Source organism: Malaclemys terrapin, chromosome 6 (genome assembly GCF_027887155.1).
Source record: "Malaclemys terrapin pileata isolate rMalTer1 chromosome 6, rMalTer1.hap1, whole genome shotgun sequence".
NCBI lineage: Eukaryota > Metazoa > Chordata > Testudines > Emydidae > Malaclemys > Malaclemys terrapin.
This window is the reverse complement of record NC_071510.1, coordinates 44,342,423-44,364,647: the sequence shown is the minus strand read 5'-3', so window position 1 is coordinate 44,364,647 and position 22,225 is coordinate 44,342,423. Positions and strand designations below refer to the sequence as shown.

The 22,225-nt window shown below is 40.4% G+C and overlaps 1 protein-coding gene across 3 annotated transcripts in view; it reads right to left on the bottom strand.

Moving 5' to 3' along the window:
* Positions 1-565: 565 nt before the first annotated feature.
* NTRK2 (neurotrophic receptor tyrosine kinase 2) overlaps positions 566-22,225 on the bottom strand; it is a 283,920-nt gene continuing 262,260 nt past the window's right edge. For all 3 annotated transcript variants that reach the window (XM_054031461.1, XM_054031462.1, XM_054031460.1), the window contains 3 exons: positions 9,991-10,149; positions 1,078-8,776; positions 566-963 (listed from right to left, as the gene is read on the bottom strand). In XM_054031461.1, coding sequence (XP_053887436.1) covers positions 8,591-8,776; positions 9,991-10,149 — 345 coding nt within the window. In that variant the 3' untranslated portion in view covers positions 566-963; positions 1,078-8,590. The remainder of the gene's footprint in view (positions 964-1,077; positions 8,777-9,990; positions 10,150-22,225) is intronic.

Here is a 22,225-nt window from a genome sequence, read left to right as displayed (position 1 = left end):
TTTCTTCTCTTTTTGTCGTTTGGTTCTTCGATTAAATTTGTTCTCAACATCTCAGTTTTGTGCTCACCGAGTTCTCAGATCATCCCTTCCCTTTTGTTATTAATTTAACCCCCACCTGACTGCTCTAGGCAGCCCGTCCCTGAGGAAATTAGTCCACCTTCTACTGAGGTGGAGGCCATCCAAACTATACAGCCCTCTCTCCCCAAAGAAGGTGGACCAATGTTCCACAAAACCATAGCCCTGCATCCTACACCATTTACCTAGCCAGAATCTTCTGTCTTCTGTCTTCCTTTGCTAGAGGGACAGGAAGGCTCTCAGAGAAGGTTACTTGGATGATAACTGCCTAGCACATATTTGGACCCAATGCATAATAAGTTTATTTTTTATTTTTATAAGTGATCCTGGAGGATCTAGTTTATCAGAGTATGATTGGTCCTCTTCTAATTATTCAAATATCTTTTTATTATTTCACAGGCTTTTATTATTCTTTGTAACATGAACTTTTCCACTGACCTCAAAAGAAATTATGTCCATTAAAAAATACTAACAGGAGTAATCAATAAGATACTGTGAATGATTTTTTTAATAATACAGTCGTCAAGATTATTGATCTTACAGTTATTTGAAGCATTTAATACTCAGGGTTGACAGTCTTTTTCAGCACAAAATCAATTGTGAAAGTTTCTAAAACCATAGCAGCCACAGCAGTTGGGTTGAACATTCAATTCCCCCCCCCCCACACACAAGTTTTTAAATAAGTTTATGCACTCTAAGGAGAAGAAAGAAACAGGAAGGGTAAAGGGATTTCTGAATACATTATTAATATGTCAAAGACACAGCTGACAATCTTTCGCAAACCATCATTATATAAATTCACACATAGGTGAGTATGCTTGGCTAGCAGTTTGTGGTAGGGAGATAACAAAAGGCTTTAACAAACCATTGCAGTTTGTCCAACACTCACTGAAAATACTGAAAAAAGAAGAACAGGAGTACTTGTGGCACCTTAGAGACTAACACAAGTACTCCTGTTCTTCTTTTTGCGGATACAGACTAACACGGCTGTTACTCTGAAACTTGAAAATACTGAGATGATCTGCAAGCTTGTTAGCCTCTTTAAGGCATACCTATGTGCAGTCAAAATCAAATTTCATCATTACAGTTGTTGGGGACCAAAGATAATAAAAACAAAGCCAGTAATACGAAAACATTAAGTTAAATCTCTCATTTGTGGCGATACTCTAAGTGTGCTGTGCATTTATTAGCACTGCTCTTAGCCAAGTAGGTGCTACAGAACTACAGCTATGACAATTTCTTGCTTTAGCAGATGATCCCGGATCAAACCTTCATGATCCTGAGTAAGGACTTCATCCAGTATTCCTGTTGCTGGCAAATCTCCCCCTGATCAGGTCCTAAGGGCCTCATGGTCTCCTCCACCTGATTGGCAATAAGCAAGGGTGCAGCTCTTTGCTTTATTAATTCCTGCTGCATGCCTGACATCACCATCCTTGAGAGGAATACTGCATAAGCTGGGCGACCAGCTGCTACATGGTACCTTGGGCCGCTGTGTTGCTAGAGAGGTGGAGGAGTCCAGTTAGCACAACTGTGTAAACTGTCACATTTGCCTGGTCTATACTAAAGAAATTAAACCAGTTATAACCCTTAGAATGTTTGCAGAACGCTGCATATACATACAGAAATACCCCAACCAATGTAATACTCAGCTAGAAGAGGTTATCTTTCAGCAGGGTTAATAACTAGTTAAAGCTTAACTAGTTCAGTGTCAGCGTGGACACAGACAAGCTGTAACAGTTTAACTAGGCCTCCCACTACTGTCTCACAGTGCACATGTGTGGCCTTGCAACATCACCTAGAATGTATGGCCAGGTTTATGTGAAGTGGTTTAAGACAGCTCTAGTGTGGATGAGGGGAAAAACATAAACCCACTCAGCATGGGGAGTGTGGATTCAATGAATCTTTTCCACTTCAAATGGTTCAGTGTATCCAGTTCAATCACAACCAAGTCAGTTCTCTAGTGGAGTCAAGGCCATAATGTCTAGGAGTTTCATTTCAACAACCAAGATTTGATGGTATGGCATACTCCTGCTCTATCTGCATCCTGCATAGTCACCATGAAATGGTATAATATTATCCTAAGGGTATGTCTATACAGCCCATGGAAGCAAACTGAAATCCACCCCTCTCCCTAAGCTTCAGAGGCCGATCTTCAGCCTGAGCCACATCTTCAAAGCGCTGTCTAGACAGCTCTTTGTAGAGTGCTAACGGGAGCCTGGCTGGCCCAAGTCTGTCATGCCACACTAGGAGGCTCGCTTCCCACTGACTGAATGATACATTGACAACTAATTTACTAGCACAGATCTTGATGCTATTTTCATAGCATTAGACTGGCCTTGTGTTGGGCTGCTCTTTGCATAATTTCCCCTCAGACTTTTAGAATGACAGCCAGCTCCTGCAATCTCAAGCAGATCTCTTGGCAAAGCCAAACAGTTATAGCCATAGAGTGGCTTTCCTATTGGTATCCTTTAAATCTGAAGGCCTCATGTAATGCCGTCAGACTCCAGTTGTTGGCAGGTGGGATTGAATCTGGAGCTTAGTGCATGCGCCTCTACCACCTGAGCTAAGAGCCAACTGGCTGGTAGCTAAGGCTGTAGAGCAAACTCATTAATCTCGCTGTCTCTGTCTCTCTCTAAGTGGTCTCGGTGCCACTAGATAGGACAGAACACCACACCCAGAAGGTGTGTAGGTTACACTTGGGTAAATCAATAACCTACAGTGGGATCTTCAATTAGGCAGCTGAAGCCATGTTGAATATATAAACACTGCTTTTTTTATATATTACTATTTATGAGTTTCAGCTACTATACAGGCTGGCCTGGAATTAATGCTACATTTGTTCACAACATTTGAATACTACATTGGGACAAGGAAGAAACCCAAACTCTAATCTTCGCTAGTTTATTAATGGTGCTGTGGATTATGAGACACATTTTGAAAACATGCACATAAATTGTATCCAGAAAATACTTTCACCTACTGATAAGCACCTTATTGCAGGACAGCATATGCTATATGGATAACTGTATGACAAACAAGTATTCACATGCACATGTACCCAAATGTGCAAATTTTCCAATGGGTTCACTTTAGGACTTTTTTTTTTAATAGCCCTATTTGTGTAAATACAGGTAGAAAATTTCATAACTGTTTTGTATGTGATGCTTCTTTCATCTCATAGGAGTATAGTACCTGTATGGAACTGTTTTTTATCATTATTTTAGACTGTAAATATGTCACATTTCCAAGCACATTTAGCCATTCATTATTACGTTTTTTAAACAGGATTCAAATAAAAGAAAATACCACACAATGTTTCATGAAAATTGTATACATTTTTAAAGTAATCATCATTGTATCACTTACAGTCTCTCTTTTGGATGACACTGTTTATTGAAAGACATCATTTGTATTAAATACACTGTAGTACAAGAGACTTTCCATGTCATGTTGACAGAAGCTGGTCACATGATTCACAAACAAATCTTTTAACACTGATACTCAGGCATCACTTCAAAATCAGCCAAGATGCAATGGATCTTTTAAAGCAATGAATTTCTATAACAAACTGCAAAACAAGAACCACTAAATATCTGCACAGAGACATCACAGTGTAAAAAAAAAAAAAAGAAAAAGAAAGGAGAAAGATAGCTCTAAACACCAGGTCACAGTTTTAGTGACAAATATAGAGATCTATATTTATAAGTAGGTATCTCCCTCTCTCTCACTCTCAAGAGAGAGAGAGAGAGAGAGAGAGAGAGAGAGAGAGAGAGTGGTATCTAGAAATATACATATATATACACGAAGCATAGGTAGAGAGCAGGGCTGGGGCAAATATTTCATAATAAATTGAATCTTTCTCTATTGGTGATGTAATTAAACATCCACACTGAATTGAATTACTTGTATATAAAATTCTCAGCTGCTTGTTCGACATTTGTTTTTCTTTATGTTACAGAACAATACATATAAGCTGCAAGATATAGGCCTCTGAAAAGATTTTATTTGATTTTTGTTTTCTTATGCCTTCCTGCCAAATAGCCTTGCTAGAAGCAGCTTCTGCTATGCTTGCCCAAAGTATTCTGTGTTTATAAAATACATTTCAGCCAATCTTCACTCAGAACTTTCTACAAGCAAACAAAAAAAAACAGAGACCTGGCCTAGAATGCATAGACAAGAAAATAATATACCCATCATTTCCCATTTCTTCTCCTGAGACGTACTTTAAAAAGATGGCAAAATAGTCACTTGGTTGCTGTTGTGAAATTCACAGTGTTTTCCCTGCAACATTGTAGACTTTTTTTTGCTTCATATTTGTGATGAATGTAGCAAAAAAATAAAATAAAATAAAAATTAACTAAGGCTCTTCAAGGACCTCTTGACTCAGAGCAGCAGTGGTTCATCCCAACCCTGACAACAAGAAAATACAGCTTCCTGTGCTATCAAAACCTTCATCTTCAACCACAAACCCCAACCCCCTCCCCACCCACTCCCACATTCTTACAGCAATATTTGAATTTCTTTTACAGGCTGTAACAACCTGGAGACAGTCTTGTTATTACATATATGCACTATAACTTAGTCAGCTAGTGACTTGATCGCTTTATTGGGGTGCTTCTTTTATCTTTAAAGTGTTCTGTGAAAGTCTATATTGAGCACAACAAAAATATCTCCAAAGAGCAGAAAGAGAGAGAGAGAGAAGTAAATGGCAGTTATTTATTGAACAGCAGATAATCTATAAATATATTGGTTTATAAATCAAAATGAATGAACTCCTATGTAAAAAGAAGTTCCATCATGCATCATGGGGTGCTGTTGCTTTACAAATACTGTTCGCTACAGCTGGTTGCTGAGTTCTGCAGATTTACTGAGGGTGAAGGAGAGAACGTGGGAAATTCCTAATACTAGCTGCTGCTATTATTACTGCAGGGTTTTGGAGTTCTCACCATTGTTCTACCAGTTGTGTTGCAATCTGAAAATTCCAGTTCATTCTTGGAATTATTTTGTAACTGAAGAGAAGTGCAAAATGCCAATGGAGCTGTAGTACTGCTGTTGAACAATACAACAATAATAGCACAAAAACAGAAATTATTTTAAACCAAACTTTCTTCTAGGAAGTTTGAAGCCAATCTGTTCATTGCTATGTGAGAAATCAATGAATATTAGACAATAATGGAGGGATTGCTTTTATACAATCATTTGGAAAAAAATGTTGATTGTTAAAAATATCTCTGGCATTCTAGTATTTCCTCCACCCATGCGAAACTGCATTTACATAAAAAGTTAAATCTTATAAACATAGAAAAAGAAATACCAAAGGAAAACAGGATTTTGGTTATTTAGCGGACTTTATTAATAACATTGTACCCTAATTATAATCTGTTATAATACATGTATATGTAAATTTATACATATACACACAATCACACATACTGTATATGCATGTCTGCATATGTATAAATCAAATATTTATAACACACATATACATATATGTATATACCATGTATATATACACACCCTATGTAAACACACATATATATAATATATATTATATAATATATATTATATATATATATCATCGGTTTGTAGCATAGTCCAAAAGATTTTGTAATGAGCCTGATTGTCATATTTGCTCAGTGTACAAGATTTAGCTGAAGTTGCAAGCATGACAAATGTCTATACATACATTCACCCCTCATTGCCATTTGAACATATTTCTTTTTCTCTTTTCCACTCATTTTGCTACACTTACACCCCCTTATGAATAAATGCAAGAACTGGTTTAGCATTAGTTAATAGCTAGTCTACATTGATTATAGCTTTTATGGACTACTGTTCACATGTGTGATATAGGCCAAGTTTATTCATATTTTTGGCTCTGTAGAACATTTGGTCCTTTAAGTTTGACATACTGATATGCTGTTGCACAGTGTATTCTAACACACTATATTTTCCCTATACATGTCTCTAGTATGCTCTTTTAGTAATGAAAAAAGGATGCCATTAGATCAAATTGTATTTTTTTCTTCATTTTTGGTATACATTCTATTAGTTCTTGCAAAACCTACCTGTTTGCTTTCAGGTTAGGGCGATTGCCCAGAGAGAACAATATCTTGGAGACAAAAAGGATACATTTTTCTAAAGGGCATAAGAAACTATGACAGAATACAACAGGTAGGAGTTTTGTACCTCCCTTCCCCAACACACAACCCTTCCCTCTTCACACTAAAAGTATAGTCTCAGTGGACTCTTGACACTTTACATTTTCTTTTCCACTTTCTGTTATATTGAAACTGAATTTCTTAAAAACATAAAACTCAGGCCCTCAAGAGAATGGGTTTCCCTGAATGTTCAATTTTTTTCTAACAGGGCTATTGCTATTCAAACTTCTAAGACAGCCCAGATAAAATCTTAAAGCCCATTTTATATGAGTCTTCCTCTGGCTTTTTTTTTTTATTTCCAGTTCTAGTGGTTCAGAAATAACATCTGGTTTATTAAAGAAATACTGCATATGGCTTTATAGTTACATTGTTAAGTTTATTTTTAATGCTTTTTTTCACTGACATAGAGGAGGGTTCAATTCCATCACTGTCCAGTCAATTGTTTTATTTCTGAAAATGTTCAAAATCTCTATGAACTGGCTTTAAAAGCCACTGAAGAAAAAAAGAAAGTGCTTTAATAAATAATATATGCAAGCAAATTATATATTAACATATTATGGGAACACTTACAAAAATAAAATGCTTAACGTATTAAATAAAATAACCACAACACAAAGATGAAGAACCACTACTACTCTTTGATCTGGCTCATAATATTTAAAAAAAAAAAAGACAATTTTTTGCAGCAAGGCCCCCTCACAGAGGGAGGCAAATGTTCTTGAGGAACAGGTAAGATTTATTTCCATTTGTAAGAGTTCATAAGAAAAATAATCCTAAATCTAAATTTTAAATCTTCAGCATCTGTTTGAAAAATAAACATAGATGCCCATGCACTTGCCATCAGCACAGTGGCCATGCATATACTGTATGCACACAATGCCTTTCCAACCAGACATAAATAAATTACAGAACAGTGGATGCTGGGAATGACACCACTAGATCAACCAGAAATTGGTGCTGAACTCAGGGTCTGTATGCTATAATATCAAGTGATAACCACAGGATCATATCTAGCGGTCTAGATTAAGTCCAGGGACTTAATTCTATCATCCCCTGCCATGGATCAAACATAATCTACTATTTCCATGTTTTAAATTACTTGCGTCGTATCATATCTGTAACAATGTAAAGACATCTGAATGTAGCTAATGACCTCCATTAGCTCCCTCTAATTAAATATGTTATACCTTTATGGATTTGCTATTCCTATCAGGGTGTACAACAAGATGAGCAATAGTTTCTGCACAAAGGGCATTAATCGACGAAGACCATGCACAATTTTGCTTGCACAGTGAAAAAACGGGAATGGAGAAGGACAGCAGTAGGAATATGCTGCCTGACAAGCACAGTATCTACAGCTTGCCTCAGCATCTACAACTTGTCCTGTCTGATCAAAGTCCTCAGCTTCAACACTTGACCCTGAAATGCATACTGTACATTAATCAGCCTAGCTTCAGCCTGTATTACCAAAGGCTAGCCGGAGAGCACTTTTATACCAGTGCTATCACAATACCCTACTCTAAGACAAGTTGAGGGATTGTATTTAGCTTATCATAGTATTGTGTAATCTAGTGCAATGCAGGCAGCATCTTTTTCTTTTTACCATAGACCATTGTACTGGAGCTGATGATGAAAAGTACTAACCAAGCACACTCTTTAAACAATCCCTTTACTCCTCAGACAGACTCCCAGAGGAAAGCACAGAATCCTTTCCTTCCATTAAATCATTTCAGTGTTTTTGAGCGGGGTTGGATGCCATCTAATCCCATAGTTCTTCCATATAGTGGCTCACACAACGTTGTTTTCTTTCTATCTGGCTTTATCTCAACTAGAAATAAGCTTCCCATAGAGAACACCAATCTTCTTTTTCCACCCATACACCGAAGCAAAAAAAGTAGAGGTGAATCAAGAGAAACTCCCAGTATCTGTACAGCAGAAGTCACAAAGTTCGAGTCAAATATTTTTTTCCCTTTTTTCATCCACATCAAAGGCATGAGTACAACAAGGCATTGTTAGTTGTGGTGGGCAATCTGGAGTGTCTGCTGATATAACAGATCAGGTTTTTAAGGCCTTTGTCTATGCAGAGTTACAATAACGCAGAAGCCAGATTGAATAGAAGGAGAGAGAAAAAATGAGAGAAACAGAAAGAGAAAGAGAAAAGAGATACATTTCAATAATGTCAAAAAAGTCAATACTGTGTCTACAGATGGAGAAGTGCACATTGCTTGCCCTTTGAAAGCTTCTCCGCATCTTTGTCATTACTACTGTCAGAGTTAAGAACATATTTTGATGGAGTTCAGCGGCCGTTGAACACATTCATTCACACAGCCCATAAGAGGAAATGCTAGGAGGCTCTAGCCTAGAATATCCAGGTAAACTGGAGAAGCCTTGGCCAAGTTCTGAAGGAGGGAATGGATTTCTTTGATGTTGAGCCTCATGTGAGGCTCCCGTTGCCAACAACCCAGCATCAAGTCGTACACTTCCTTTGGGCACGTACGAGGTCGCTGCAGAACTCGGCCCTGAGTGATGCACTCGATCACCTAGTGAGAGAGCAAAGAAAGAATCAGTGGAGCAATAGATAGGCACTAGCCTGCCTTAGCAGGTGCTGACCAGAGATGCTAGGGTCCCTGGGTGCTGAGCAAGGCGACCCAGTGCCTTACATGCCACAACCCAGTACTGGGTCACGACCCGAACTTTGAAAAACACTGGCTTAAACCACTTCCAAAGTGACATCAGCTAAACTGGAAAAAGGCAGTCTGGAACAAGAGGATCCTCATGGGGAGTGACACTGGTATAGCTATAGCAGTTTAAATTCATACTTTGCCTAACACTGGTACAATTTTCCTCTGTAGATAAGCCCTGGGTGTGAGTGAATTTATTTCTTATGAAAGGGGCTAAATTGGCAGCCCTGTAGACTGAAATTCTCTGTCTACAGAACTGGTAAATCATGGGAAATAATGATATAAGCTTCCAAAATCTGTTCCATCAACCTCCCAAAATCCTAACTTGGAGGGACCAACGCCATTCATCCTACTTACTAGGGTAATTCATTCTGCGGGCTTCAGTTCAGCTTCCACACCCACACAAGCCTCTATTGAGACTGAGCACAAGTACCCTAACGATTGGCAGTTGTGGTAGGGTTTGTGATACAGACTCCAAACCACATGCTGCATGCTCCTCTCTCACTCAGAACCATTCCCTCCCACATGCTCATAGAGGCATCACAGTGGCAGGTGGTCAGCGACTGGAGATACAAGGGGTCATCCCTGGCAGAGTTTTCCTGGGCTTCAAAGGACTTCCGGATCCCCTCAATTTGTTATAGACTGGGGTAAGACAGCAGCATTGTTCTTGAGTCACTTACACACACTGGTTGATACCTGTAATAGAGGCTGGGCTGAAGATACTCCAGCCCCTTTCCTTTGCAAGACTGCAACACCTGTCACCTCAGTTTTTTCTCCATACCCCAGGCAGGTTCCAGCCTATCCCACAACTTTCTTGTATTCTACTTGGATAACACCCTTTTCTCTTAGCAGGAAAAATTTAAAAAGCCAGAGAAAAATGGACCCAAACGATGACACTTGTGATAATACCGTAAGTGTTGGCAAGTACATAGTGATTTTCATAGTAAATAACATTGCAACTTGTGTGCTATCCTTTCCAATCAGAGAGCGATTCCCATGTTGCATCCATATCTTTAGTTAAACTCCACCATCTGAAGAAGCACATTTTGTTATCCACAGTGCATTATACACACCTCATTGTTTGAGAGCTGATACCATGGCTGTTTGCCATAGGTGAAGATTTCCCATAAAACGACCCCCAAGCTCCAGACATCGCTTTCTGTGGTGAACTTCCTGTACATGATACTCTCAGGAGGCATCCAACGAATGGGCAACATGGTGTGACCACCAACCTGATGGAAAAGAACAAACTTGTTTAAAAGAATTCCTATGAGTTCCTTGTGAAGATGTGCACAATGAATGCCAAACTGAGGGAGTGGATATTGATCTTTTCTATTTGTGCCCATTAACTTTACAGAGCTTGTAAGAACAAATTAGCAAGATACTACTTCCTATTATCATAAATTCATCTCTTAATCAATGTAAATGGATGGCAGTCACTACCAAGATCGATTTCTCAATATTGTGGTACCTTCAAAGAAATTATTTCTGAATTATATACTGATTTTTTGGACTTATTTAGCGCCTTCTATCCGAGGGACTCAAAGCACTACAGAACAAAACCTAACAACACCGTAACACACTCATTTTACAACACAGAGAGACTAAGGTATCACATAATGAGTTCAGTGCAGACATTGCCCCGTTCTGTACCAAACCCCATTGACTTCTAGTAAGCTCCACAGTGGTCTGTCCATGTGGAGCTCATTGTAGAAGTAGGGCCAAGGTGATTTATCTCTTAATTCCCATTCCTTGCCTGACCCACAAGACTTCTCCCTTCCTCTTATGAAGAACTGAATGTGACCTGGGAGAGGAGAATTGATATTCACTTACAGAAATCTGCAATTATTCATATATTTGACTGTGTTCATGACCTTCTTGTGTTTATAGTTCATAGATATTCCAATGAATAAACTTTACTATTCTGGCAAATTAATTTTCCATTAATATTTTAGTGAAGAGTGCATTCCAGTCAACTAGACTTTGAAAAAAGTGAATTTTTAAGTTGAATATTTGCCAAAATTAGAATGTCAAAAAGTATAAATAACAAACTGTGATTTTCAAATTGCATAAATAACTAAGCACCAATGTGAATTTCAATTTGCAGATTTTACAATTGAATCTGCAATTCAAAACTCATTCTGTTATTATTTAGCTACATCAGTCACCCAGTCAATATCATATGACATATCTAATTATGACCTTGATTCTGCATCCGCCCAGAATTCATCGAAGGACTGGGGACTGACTAATGCCATGTGAATTTTTTAAATATTCACAGTGAATTGCTCACGAATTATTGCAGACCAAAATTTATGCACTGAAGAAATCTACAAATAATTTTCAATAATTAAAATATAAAAGAATTCTACAGCCTGTTTGTAGATAAATTTCTAAGAGAAAACGGTGCAAATTTTATTGACTGATTTTTTATTACAAATTATTCATTCTCTCCTAAATAGCCTAAACCTCCAGCCCCCACTCTTTTGGATTAACTAATCTGCTTAATAATGATCTGTAACTATTGGAATCAGACCCTGAATCAGCAAAGTACTTAAGCACATGTTGAACTCCTTAGGAAAGCCCTTCTGAATCAAGGCCTGTATGAATATTCACGAAGCGTTTGTTATTTTCTTAAACAGATGCACTTTCTTAAAACTAGGATCTTCTTTAACCTTGATTCTTTTTTTAAAAAAAAAGGTTTTATTTCCATTTTCCAATTGATTTATTGCCTCTTGATATGCCATTTCAACTTGATCATACAAATTAACAAATCCTAACAAATCTAATTAACAAATCTAACCCAGTATGACCATTTTATGGAATTCTGATTATCTCTGAATTGGAGCTGTTGTAAACGGCTCCAAGAATATTTCCTTTTTAAAGGATATATAATTTTTGATTAATATGTTTTTTCCTCTCTGATAATTGATTTAGTTTATGAAACCACATCAGGACAGATTTTTCACTTTTCAAGATTCCAGTCTTTCAGGAGATCATTCCTCCTTCTGGGACTTTACATAAGTTGTTATAAAAAAATATTTTCCTTGTTCTGATGTCAAAACAGCAAATGATAGGTGAGCCTAATAAAAGTTCAGTCAGGGTTCAGATTACTTCTAAAGCAGTTGGTAAATCTTTTCCCATATATTTGTCAGTGCTTCAGTGCTCGTGTAGCACATCAAAAATACAGTCATCACTGTTAAACAGTGCAATCATGCTGCATACATTGCCATAAAAGACTTAGACCATTATTGATTACATAAAAATACATAGAAGTGCCACAACCTACATAGGCATGTGTTTTATTAATAGGCACTCTTTTGCTGCCCCTCAACCCAGATAATGTGGGTGGAGCATGTCCACAGTTGGTGCTTTAGCACCGACAGAGAGAGCAGTGCAGCGTGGGTAGCTATCCCACTGTTCAAATCACCACCTTCTGACACTAGGAGTTCTGGGAATGGATAGCAGTGCATTATGGGGGTGGGCTCACCGCCCCCATGATGCAGTTTTCTCCGTCCTATCAATCCACGGGCTTCCGACTACGTTTTGTGCCATTTTTCAACTTCCCCTGTAAACTTGGCACCCGCCATCTCTGCCTGAAAGCATGAATCCTGCACTGCTCTTCAGTCTTGTAATAAGTATTATGAATGCAACACAGTTGATCCTGCAGTATTTCATGAACTGCAAATCTGAAAATGAATTTGTGGTGCCTACCCTGCTATGTGCCACTGAAAGAAACAATTCAAGATTGCTGTTGGCATTCATGGAGCAGCTGCAAACGGTGGACCACCATTACTGGGCTCGGAAAACAAACACCAAGTAGTGGGATTGAATTGTGATGCAGATATGAGATGACATGCAGTGGCTGCAGAACTTTTGGATGCGCAAAACCACCTTTCTGGAACTGTCTGCGGAGCTTGCCACTGCAGTGCGGTGCAAGGACACCACAATGAGAGTTGCCCTCACTGTGGAAAAGTGAGTGGAAATTGCTGTGTGGAAGCTGGCAACTCCAGAGTGCTACTGGTCAGTTGTGAATCAGTTCAGAGTTGGGATGTTCACCGGGGGTGTTGCAGTGATGCAAGTGTGCAGGGCCATTAATTGCCTCCTGCTACGCAGGACTGTGACTCTGGACAATGGGTGGTGAATAGTGGATGGCTTTACAGCAGTGGGATTCCCTCACTGCGGTGGAGTGATAGATGGCACGCATATCCCAATTTTGACCCCAGGCCATCTTGCGACAGAGTACATCAACAGAAAGGGCTACTTCTCTATGGTATTGCAGGTGCTGGTGGATCACTGGGGTCATTTCACTGACATCAGCACAGGGTAGTCAGGGAAGGTGCATGACTAGGGCCCAACCAAATTCACAGCCCATTCTGGTCAATTTCACGGACGTGGGATTTTAAAAATAATAAATTTCATGATTTCAGCTATTTAAATCTGAAATGTCATGGTAACTGTAGGGGTCCTGACCCAAAAGGGAGTTGTGGGGAGGGAGTTGCAAGGTTATTGTGAGTGTGTGTGTGGGGGGCTGTGGTACTGCTACCCTTACTTCTGCGCTGCTGCTGGCAGCGGTGCTGCCTTCAGGGCTGGGCAGCTGGAAAGCAGTGGCTGCTGGCTGGGAGCCCAGCTCTGAAGGCAGAGCCGCTGCCAGTAGAAGTGCAGATGTAAGGATGGCATGGTATGGTATTGCCACCCTTACTTGTGTGCTGCTGCCTACAGAACTGGGGCCACAGGCAGCAGCTCCCACTCTCTGACCGCCTAGCTCTGAAGGCAGCAGCATGAAGTAAGGGTGCAATGGTATGGTATTGTCACCCTTACTTCTGCACTGCTGCTGGCAAGGCGCTGCCCTCAGAGCTGGGCTCCCGGCTAACAGCCGCCAGTCTCCAGCCACCCAGCTCTGAAGGCAACACAGAAGTAAGAGTGGCAATACCGCAACTCCCTTAAAATAACCTTGTGACCCCCCCCCCTGCAACTTCCTTTTGGGTCAGGACCTTCAGTTTAAGAAACACCCATGAAATCTGTATAGTATAGGGTAAAAGCACTCAAAAGACCAGTTTTCATGGGGGGGGAGACCAGATTTCACAGTCCGTGACGAGTTTGTCATGGCCGTGAATTTGGTAGGACCCTATGCATGACACACACATCTTCAGGAACAAGGGCCTGTATAGAAAGCTGCATGCAGAAACTTTCTTTCCAGACTAGAAGATTCCAATAGAGGTTGTGAAAATGCCCACAGTAATCCAGAATGACCATTGAATGTGCATTTAGCAGATTAAAGGCTCACCAGTGCTGCCTTTTTGGCAGGTTGGACCTCAATGAGGAAAATATTCCCATGGTCATAGCAACCTGCTGTGCTCTGTATAACATTTGTGAAGTCAAGGTGGAAAAGTTTCCCAGGGGTGGAGCATTGAGGTGGATTGGCTGATGGCTGATTTTGAGCAGCCAGACACCAGAGCTATCAGAGGGGCTCAAAGAGGGGCTGGACTATTCGAATCAGGGAGACCTTGAGGCAGCATTTTGATAATGAGTCCCAATAATGTGTCTTTCTGTAATGCATTCAGCCAGGCATTATTTACTTGCTATCTTGAATGATCCATGTAATGATTCCTGCCTGAGTATTAATTGTAGTGTCCAAATATGCGAATTGCCACTGTGTATGAATTTCTGCTGCAACAACCGTGCATAGGACACAAATAAAGAATCATTTAATTTTTAAGACTAAATTTTTATTAAACAGCAATACACAGATTTCTATTTCTTACATAGGACATGACACTGAGCAGCACTCTCTCAAATGAGGCTCTCACAGCTGTGTGTAAGTCCAGCTGTCATTATGGAACATGTCCCTAGAGGTGGAGTGCAAGGGGTACTGTGACGGGCCGGAAATATGCAAGGAATGTGTGTGGGGGGAGTTGGGGAGGGCATGGAATGCAGTTCTGTATGGGCTGCAGGGGGAGTCGAGCATGGATGTGTTCTGACTCCAGTGCAATCAGGGACCTGAGCATCTCTGTTTGGTCCTCCATGAGCTTTATCATCTACTCCTGCTCCTCTATTATCCACACCTGCCCATCTCCTCTCCTAGCTATCCATTCTGAGTTTTTCATTGATTGTCTCTCTCCATGCTCTGTGCTCTCTATCAGCATGATCAGACAATTGCAACACTTCTTGAAACATGTTCACCTCCTTATCTGATGGAGGTGCTGAGCTGGTGTTTAGGAGCTGGCCCTCAAGGACACATCTGCAGAAGCAAAAAACCCAATACACAGAGACAGTATTGTGAGTGTACTCACAGTCCTGAATCATAAAAGTTACGTACGCCTCTTTCTCACTTTCCCTTGGCAAGCACGCAGTACAGCGAGAGCACTAAACGTGGTGAGGGGGGAAGGTGCAAGAAGGGACAAAGGGTCTGGGTGGTTTCAGAAGGGGATCACTACATGCGCGTAGGGACACTACTGTGAATACTGGCACTGTTTTCCACAGGCGGGGGTGATTGAAGCTGATATCTCACTGCTGAGGGTAACCAAGGATGCAAGGGTGCATCTCCTGCATGTGTGCAGCTTCAGACTGGATCTGTATGCCACTTTTCTGTGTGCTGCTTTGGTTCCTGCAGAAGTAATTGACGATTGGTGCGGCAAAGTTTCCTGCAATGGGGAAAATAAAAAAGCAGCTCTGCCAAGGAACCATCAGCAGAGGATTGCAGAGTATCTGCAGGAAAGTTTTCTAGAGATCTCTATGGAACTATGGAAAATTCCCAGGAAATCCCGGTGTACATTAACAAACTTTTCTGCAGGGCCCCCACTGTGTAGCTGCACTGGGGAATAAGAAGCAGATACAAACAGTACCTAGAGTGTTGTTAATTTCTATTCCTTCTCCCACGTGCACCATCTAACAAAATAAAGGACACCTCTATCTCACATCACAGTGCAGTATCAAAGCAAAATGAGTACTTACTGGAGCTCCCCACTCCTGCTTCAGGCGCACCAGAGCCAGAATACTGGGTCTGACTAGACCTCTCCAAAGTCAAAAAGAGGTCCTGGCTCTTCACGCCTCCAGATGACCCTGTCGCCTGTCCCACATCCTCCTCCAACTCGATTTCCTCATCCACCACTTTGTCATCGGGGTTGACTCTGCTAGCCACTGCCTCCTGTTCCCCCAAAGTATCCACGGGGCTTATGGCAGTGGAGGTGGGGTCGCGGCTGCCAATGGCACTCAGCTCATGGTAGAAGTGGCATGTCTTCAATGCTGCACCAGAGTGATGATCGGCCTCCCTTGCCTTCCGGTATGCCTGCCTCAGTGCCTTAATCTTAGCATGGCAGTGCAGCGTATCCCTTTCATGCTCTTTCTCCTCCATGCTACGAGCAATTTGCCTGTAGGTATTAAAATTCCTATGGCTGGAGCAGAGCTGAGACTGCACAGCCTCCTCTTCCCACAGACCCAGCAGATCCAACAACTCTGGTGTAGTCCAGGCAGGAGCACGTTTCCTGGGAAGGTGCTCTGTGAACTCTCCATGCCAAGCAAACAGGAAATGGAATTTCAAAATTTCCAGGGCGCATGCCTGTGTACCTGGCTGCAGGGCAGCAGAGATGAAACTGCTGACCAGAGTGGTCATGATAGGCATTGTGGAACACCTTCTGGAGGCCACTTAGGGCAACATAAGCAAGTGCAGTGTCTATACTGACACTGCGTCACTCTAACTTGGTCGCAAAAAGCTCTATGCCGCTCAACAATGTGTTTTTTTTACGTCGGCGTAGCAGGAGAATTACATCAGCAGGAGGAGCATTGCAGTGTGTACACCTCCACTGTTTTATTGATGAAAACTGACTTCTGTCGACAAAACTGTGTAGTGTAGACAAGGTCTAGGAATCAACATACGCACATGCTTCAGTGCTCTGCTGAATCAGGGCCCATTCATTTCTGAGTCACAATATATCCAGCTGGTAGTATAAGGATGTTGTAAGGCTCAATTAATTAATATTAATAATTCTTGGCTGAAAAGGCACTATTAAATCATGGGAAGTATTGTTTTAAGTAAAAGTATCATTAATATCAAGATATGTGAACAAAGATCTTGCTTCCTAAACTAAACTAATGAAGCAAACAGCTCCACCCTGCCACATTTACTTATTGTACGAATGATAATTCATTAGAAAGTCAAAAATATTAGTCCCTTAGAAACACACAGTCACTTGCCAGGCCAAAGGGCAAGTGCCAGTAAAACATGATTAGTTGTAAGAGGTTTTTGGTCTCGTTAAATATTAAAGTGGCTCTTTGATAGGCTCATCATACAGCATCCATGATTGCTTTGTTTCAGCAATTTCTTTGACTTGTTCCTTAAAAATTAATGAAAGCTATAAACTGTGAAATATGGTTCTCTTATTATTGTTTATTTATCTTATCAGAGACATGAAATTTAGAAAGCAAATTAAAAAAAGAACTTTCCCACTCTAATCCCCAGGGCTAGATGCCTCAAAACCACAGTATAGTTGTGGTAGGACTCTGTGCTGATTTTATTAGAATCAATCAGGAAAATAAATACCATTGGTACAAATATGATAGATGACTGTAGTGCAATCACTATTTTGGTGACCAAAACTTGGCTGCCACAACTCTAGCTGTCTGCCTTACCAGTAAAAGTAAGACTGATTCATCCGTGATTACACCCGCAGAGAAGGCACTTCCTGAACTCATGCCATTCTTGCCAAGCTGCATCTAGATCAGAAGGGACCCAGGCTGTGAGATGTTCGGCACAGCCTCTAAGGGGCTGAGTGCCCTCTGCTCCAGTTGGACCAAATCCTGAAAGGTATAGTGCACCTGCAACTCCCACTGAAATCAATGCTCAGCAAAGTACATGTTATTGTTACCAGTTGGGTATTGGGTGGGTGCAATATAGATACTTACTTCTTTATTAACTATCATTAATTAATGATTCAGCAATAACTCCCCACTTCAGAAAAACATCATGACCTATGGCAGTACCTAAGTATGTGTTTTAGCACATGCATCAGTGCTTTCCTGAACTGAGACCCAAGACCTACCACAGCAGTCCTTTGTCAGCCCAGTAAGAACCACTGAGTGAGCTGCCATTGCCAAGAGAGCTTTAAGTCTTTATATGCTTGGTAAGCTGAAGGCCCTTGTTATTGTTACACACTCTAAATGAAAAGAAGTAGAATGCATTTTTGTTATTGTTCCAAAACTATAAAAATATCCACGCTGCTTATAATGTAACTGGATTACTCTGGTGTCCTGCTAGCAAATCTCCTGTCCACAGGGAGAAGTGAGTTGGAGTTTTTCTGGGACTACAGGAGCTATTGGGTGACATCCTTGCCCAGCTCATAGGAACAGAGGAACCTTTGCACAGGACTCCTGTGCCCTTACTCCTCCCTCTGGATCCTCTGTCTGGGTAAGAGAGACTTTTTGTTTATATTTGTGGGTCTTGATTCAGGCCAATATAACCTGACTTCCATTGAGGACTCAGTGCCCTCCGTAGGGGAAAGTTGTGGAAAGAGGGTTGCGTCAGTGAGGGATGCCTACAAATCCCACTCCTCTCAGAGCCTATAACTGGCCAGCAAACTGGGCAGTGCTGGCTTGGAAAGGGACATAGCCAAAGCACCTGATGAATACAATTAATTAGCATAGTCTCAGGTAGGCTCCACTGATGGGGCTTCCCATGGAGTGCCAAGGCCAATTTAAAGCTGCCCTCCTCTGGTGAAATCCTAAAGGAAAGTGATGGTGAGAGAGCTGCCTAGTGTCCCATGGGGTGAATTGCCCCTGGTGTGCAATAGCTCTCACTAGTGCAAGGGTGTTCACTGTACATCGTCTTATATCAGAAGGGGTGAATTGAGCCCTTTGTATCCAAAATAAAGTCCATATATATACACCAATCAATATGATGCATATAGCTTAAAGTATTCTATTAATTTAATCATTAATAATAATGTACACAATGCAGTACACAGTGTATTTCATTTAAGGATCTCAAAGCACCTTACTAACAATTTAAGTCACACAAAATTCCACACCCAAAGAGGTAAACTGAGGTACACAGCAGTGGTGTGACTTGCACACAATCCACAGTGATGAGTACATGACAGACCAGTCACACTCCATTGCAGCAGCAGTACATTTTTAACTTACAGTCTTGATTCTACTCTTTGCACTGGTACAGTGTACAGTAATTATCAATCTTTTTCATGCCATTCAGTAATCTAAGTAAATTTCATTTGCAACTTGTAATCAGAGCAAAAGCTTTGTGTTCTGAGAAATATATACATTAAAGCATTCTCTCTTTTCTGCCCACTCCCCACACACATCCACACCTTTCTGCCACAGCACCTTTGGGTAACTCTAAACAAAATTAATTGGAGTTTCCCAAGAAGGATCAATGGATAAAAATATTAGTATAGGGCCCATTCCTGCAAGGTTCTGAGTACTTCTGAGAGGTGTTGAGTACCCTTGGCTCCTGCTTTAGTAGTAGTTGCAGGTGCTCAGCAACTTGAAGAATTGGGACCGTATTACCTAAAGTGCAACAGAGGGTCCTGTGGCACCTTTAAGACTAACAGAAGTATTGGGAGCATAAGCTTTCGTGGGTAAGAACCTCACTACTTCAGATGCAAATACTTGATTGCCTAAAGTGTGATTATAATACTACTGTATATACATCACTTTAAAATAGTCATACATTCTGTAGACTAACATTTCAGGTAAAGACCATCTTTAGGGTTCACTGTAGCTAAGGTTATGACAGATTTAAAAGCATTACAGTTTTAACTTAATAAGCTATCACTTAAATATCTGTATTATAGCTGTAGCAGTACCACAAAAGTGACAAATTTATGGATAAAATTATGGTGTATTTTCTTGGGTGCTTACTGGAAGACAAGTATCAGAGGGGTGGCCATGTTAGTCTGGATCTGTAAAAAGCGACAAAGAGTCCTGTGGCACCTTATAGACTAACAGACGTATTGGAGCATAAACTTTCGTGGGTGAATACTCACTTCGTCAGATGCATGAGACAGTTGCCTTATTATGGTTAATTTTTTATTTGAAATTGCACATCCATATAACCCCAATGAGACTGAAATCCTTGTTTCAAAGTCCTAGTATACGCAACTGAGAATTCACTGGCACTGCAGTGTTCTTATATTACTACAGTATTACTAGCATATTGGACTAGAACCTAAATCATAATTTCCACTAATTAGCTTCTGCTACACGCTAAATATCTACAGGGATAGTATGCCAAGCCACTAAGCTGTGATGTCCTTCTCAAAAGAATCACCTCCAGAAGGAAATGCTGCCACAATGTTTCAAATATGAAATGTCACATTTTAAACAATGCAATGTCATTCCACTGGTTACCGCTTTCATCATCGCCACTTACACTTTCAAAAGGAACTTAGTTCTCCTGAAAGACGCCAGACAAGCCATTCCTGGAAATTCCAGTCCTTTATTTATCCATAGAACAAATACCAGGCTTTGCACTGCCTCACCAATATGCCTCAACCTTGAACGACAAGGACCACCGCAAGAGTTGTGAAGTTAGTGAACATTTTATGCTTATGGGTTCCTTATCCTTTTTGCTAAGGTTGCCAAATGATGCTTTTTGTGATGCTTTTCTGTACTAGGAACTGAAAGTTGTGCCACAGAGGCTACGGAACAGTCTTCACACAGTAATAACTTTTGGATACTTCCTACTTGGGCAGCATTGGTACCAGTTAGTTGTGAAGGGATTTATATCCTATCATGCACAGATGCTGGAACTAAGGGTACTGGGGGGTGCTGCTGCACCCCCGTCTTGAAGTGGTTTCCAATTATAGAGAGTTTACAGTTTGGTTCTATGGCTCTCAGCACCCCCACTATACAGATTGTTCCAGCACCCCTGCTACTACAAGCCATCCAGTCCCCAAATTTTGGACTGTTTATGAATATTTTTAATACTGTACATTTGTATCACCTACGTCAGCTAGCAATGTTGCCTTTATATGAAACAGATACACTCAACTCCTATACCAAAAAAACACATCTTTTAAGCTGCCAGTTTGTTCAGCCCAGGGCAGAGTTATTGTGAACAGGATGCACTCTTAAGTTGTTATTATTGGTATGACATTACAAAAAGAGATCTCATAAAACTGGTTGTCTGTGGGACAAAATAGCAGATAAAATTCAATGTTGATAAGTGCAAAATAATGCACCTTGGAAAAAATAATCCCAATTATACATACACTTTATATAGGGTCTAAATTCGCTGTTACCACTCAAGAAAGAGAACTTGGAGTCATTGCAGAGAGTTCACTGAAAACATCTGTTCAATGTACAGCGGCAGTCAAAAACACTAACAGAATGTTAGGAACCATTAGGAAAGGGGCATATAATATGACAGAAAATATCATAATGCCACTATATAAATCCATTGTACACTTACACCTTGCATACTGCCTTCAGTTCTGGTAGCCTCATCTCAAAAAAGATAGAATAGAATTGGAAAAGGTACAGAGAAGAACAAGGATTAGGGATGTGAAACAGCTTCCATAGGAGGAGAGAATAAAAAGACTGGGACTGTTCAGCTTAGAAAAGAGAAAACTAAGTGGGAATATGATAGAGGTCTATAAAATCATGAATGGTGTGGAGAAAGAGAACAGGGAAGTGTTATTTACCCCTTTCCATAACACAAGAACTAAGGTCACCTGATGAAATTAATAGGCAACAGGTTTAAAACAAATAAAAAGAAGTATTTCTTCACACACAACGCACAGTCAACCTGCAGAACTTGTTGCCATGGGATGTTACGAAGGCCAAAAGTATAACTGGGTTCAAAAAAGAATTACATAAATTCATGGAGGATAGGTCCATCAATGGCTATTAGCCAAGAGTGTCAGGGACACAACCCCATGCTCCAGGTATCCCTTAACCTCCAACTGCCAGAATCTGGGATTGGATGACAGGAGTGGATCACTTGAAATTGCCTTTAACTGTTCATTCCCTCTGAAGCATCTGGCATTTCCCACTGTCAGAGATAGCATACTGGGCTACATGGACCATTGATCTAACCCAGTATGGCCATTCTTATGTTCTTATAACTAGGCAGAATGATGTTACAATTGTGTTCACAGTTCTAAAGCTATTCAGAATTGTTTCCCGTTTTAAGCTTCCTTGCTTATATAAAAACAAACTATCGTATCTATAGTCTTTTAAAATCACATTTCTATGTTTTTATTAAAATACTATATTGCCATTACCCAATTCATTTTTTAAAGAACAGCGTTATACTCACATTTTTATAGTGCATTGTCACTACAACACCTATAG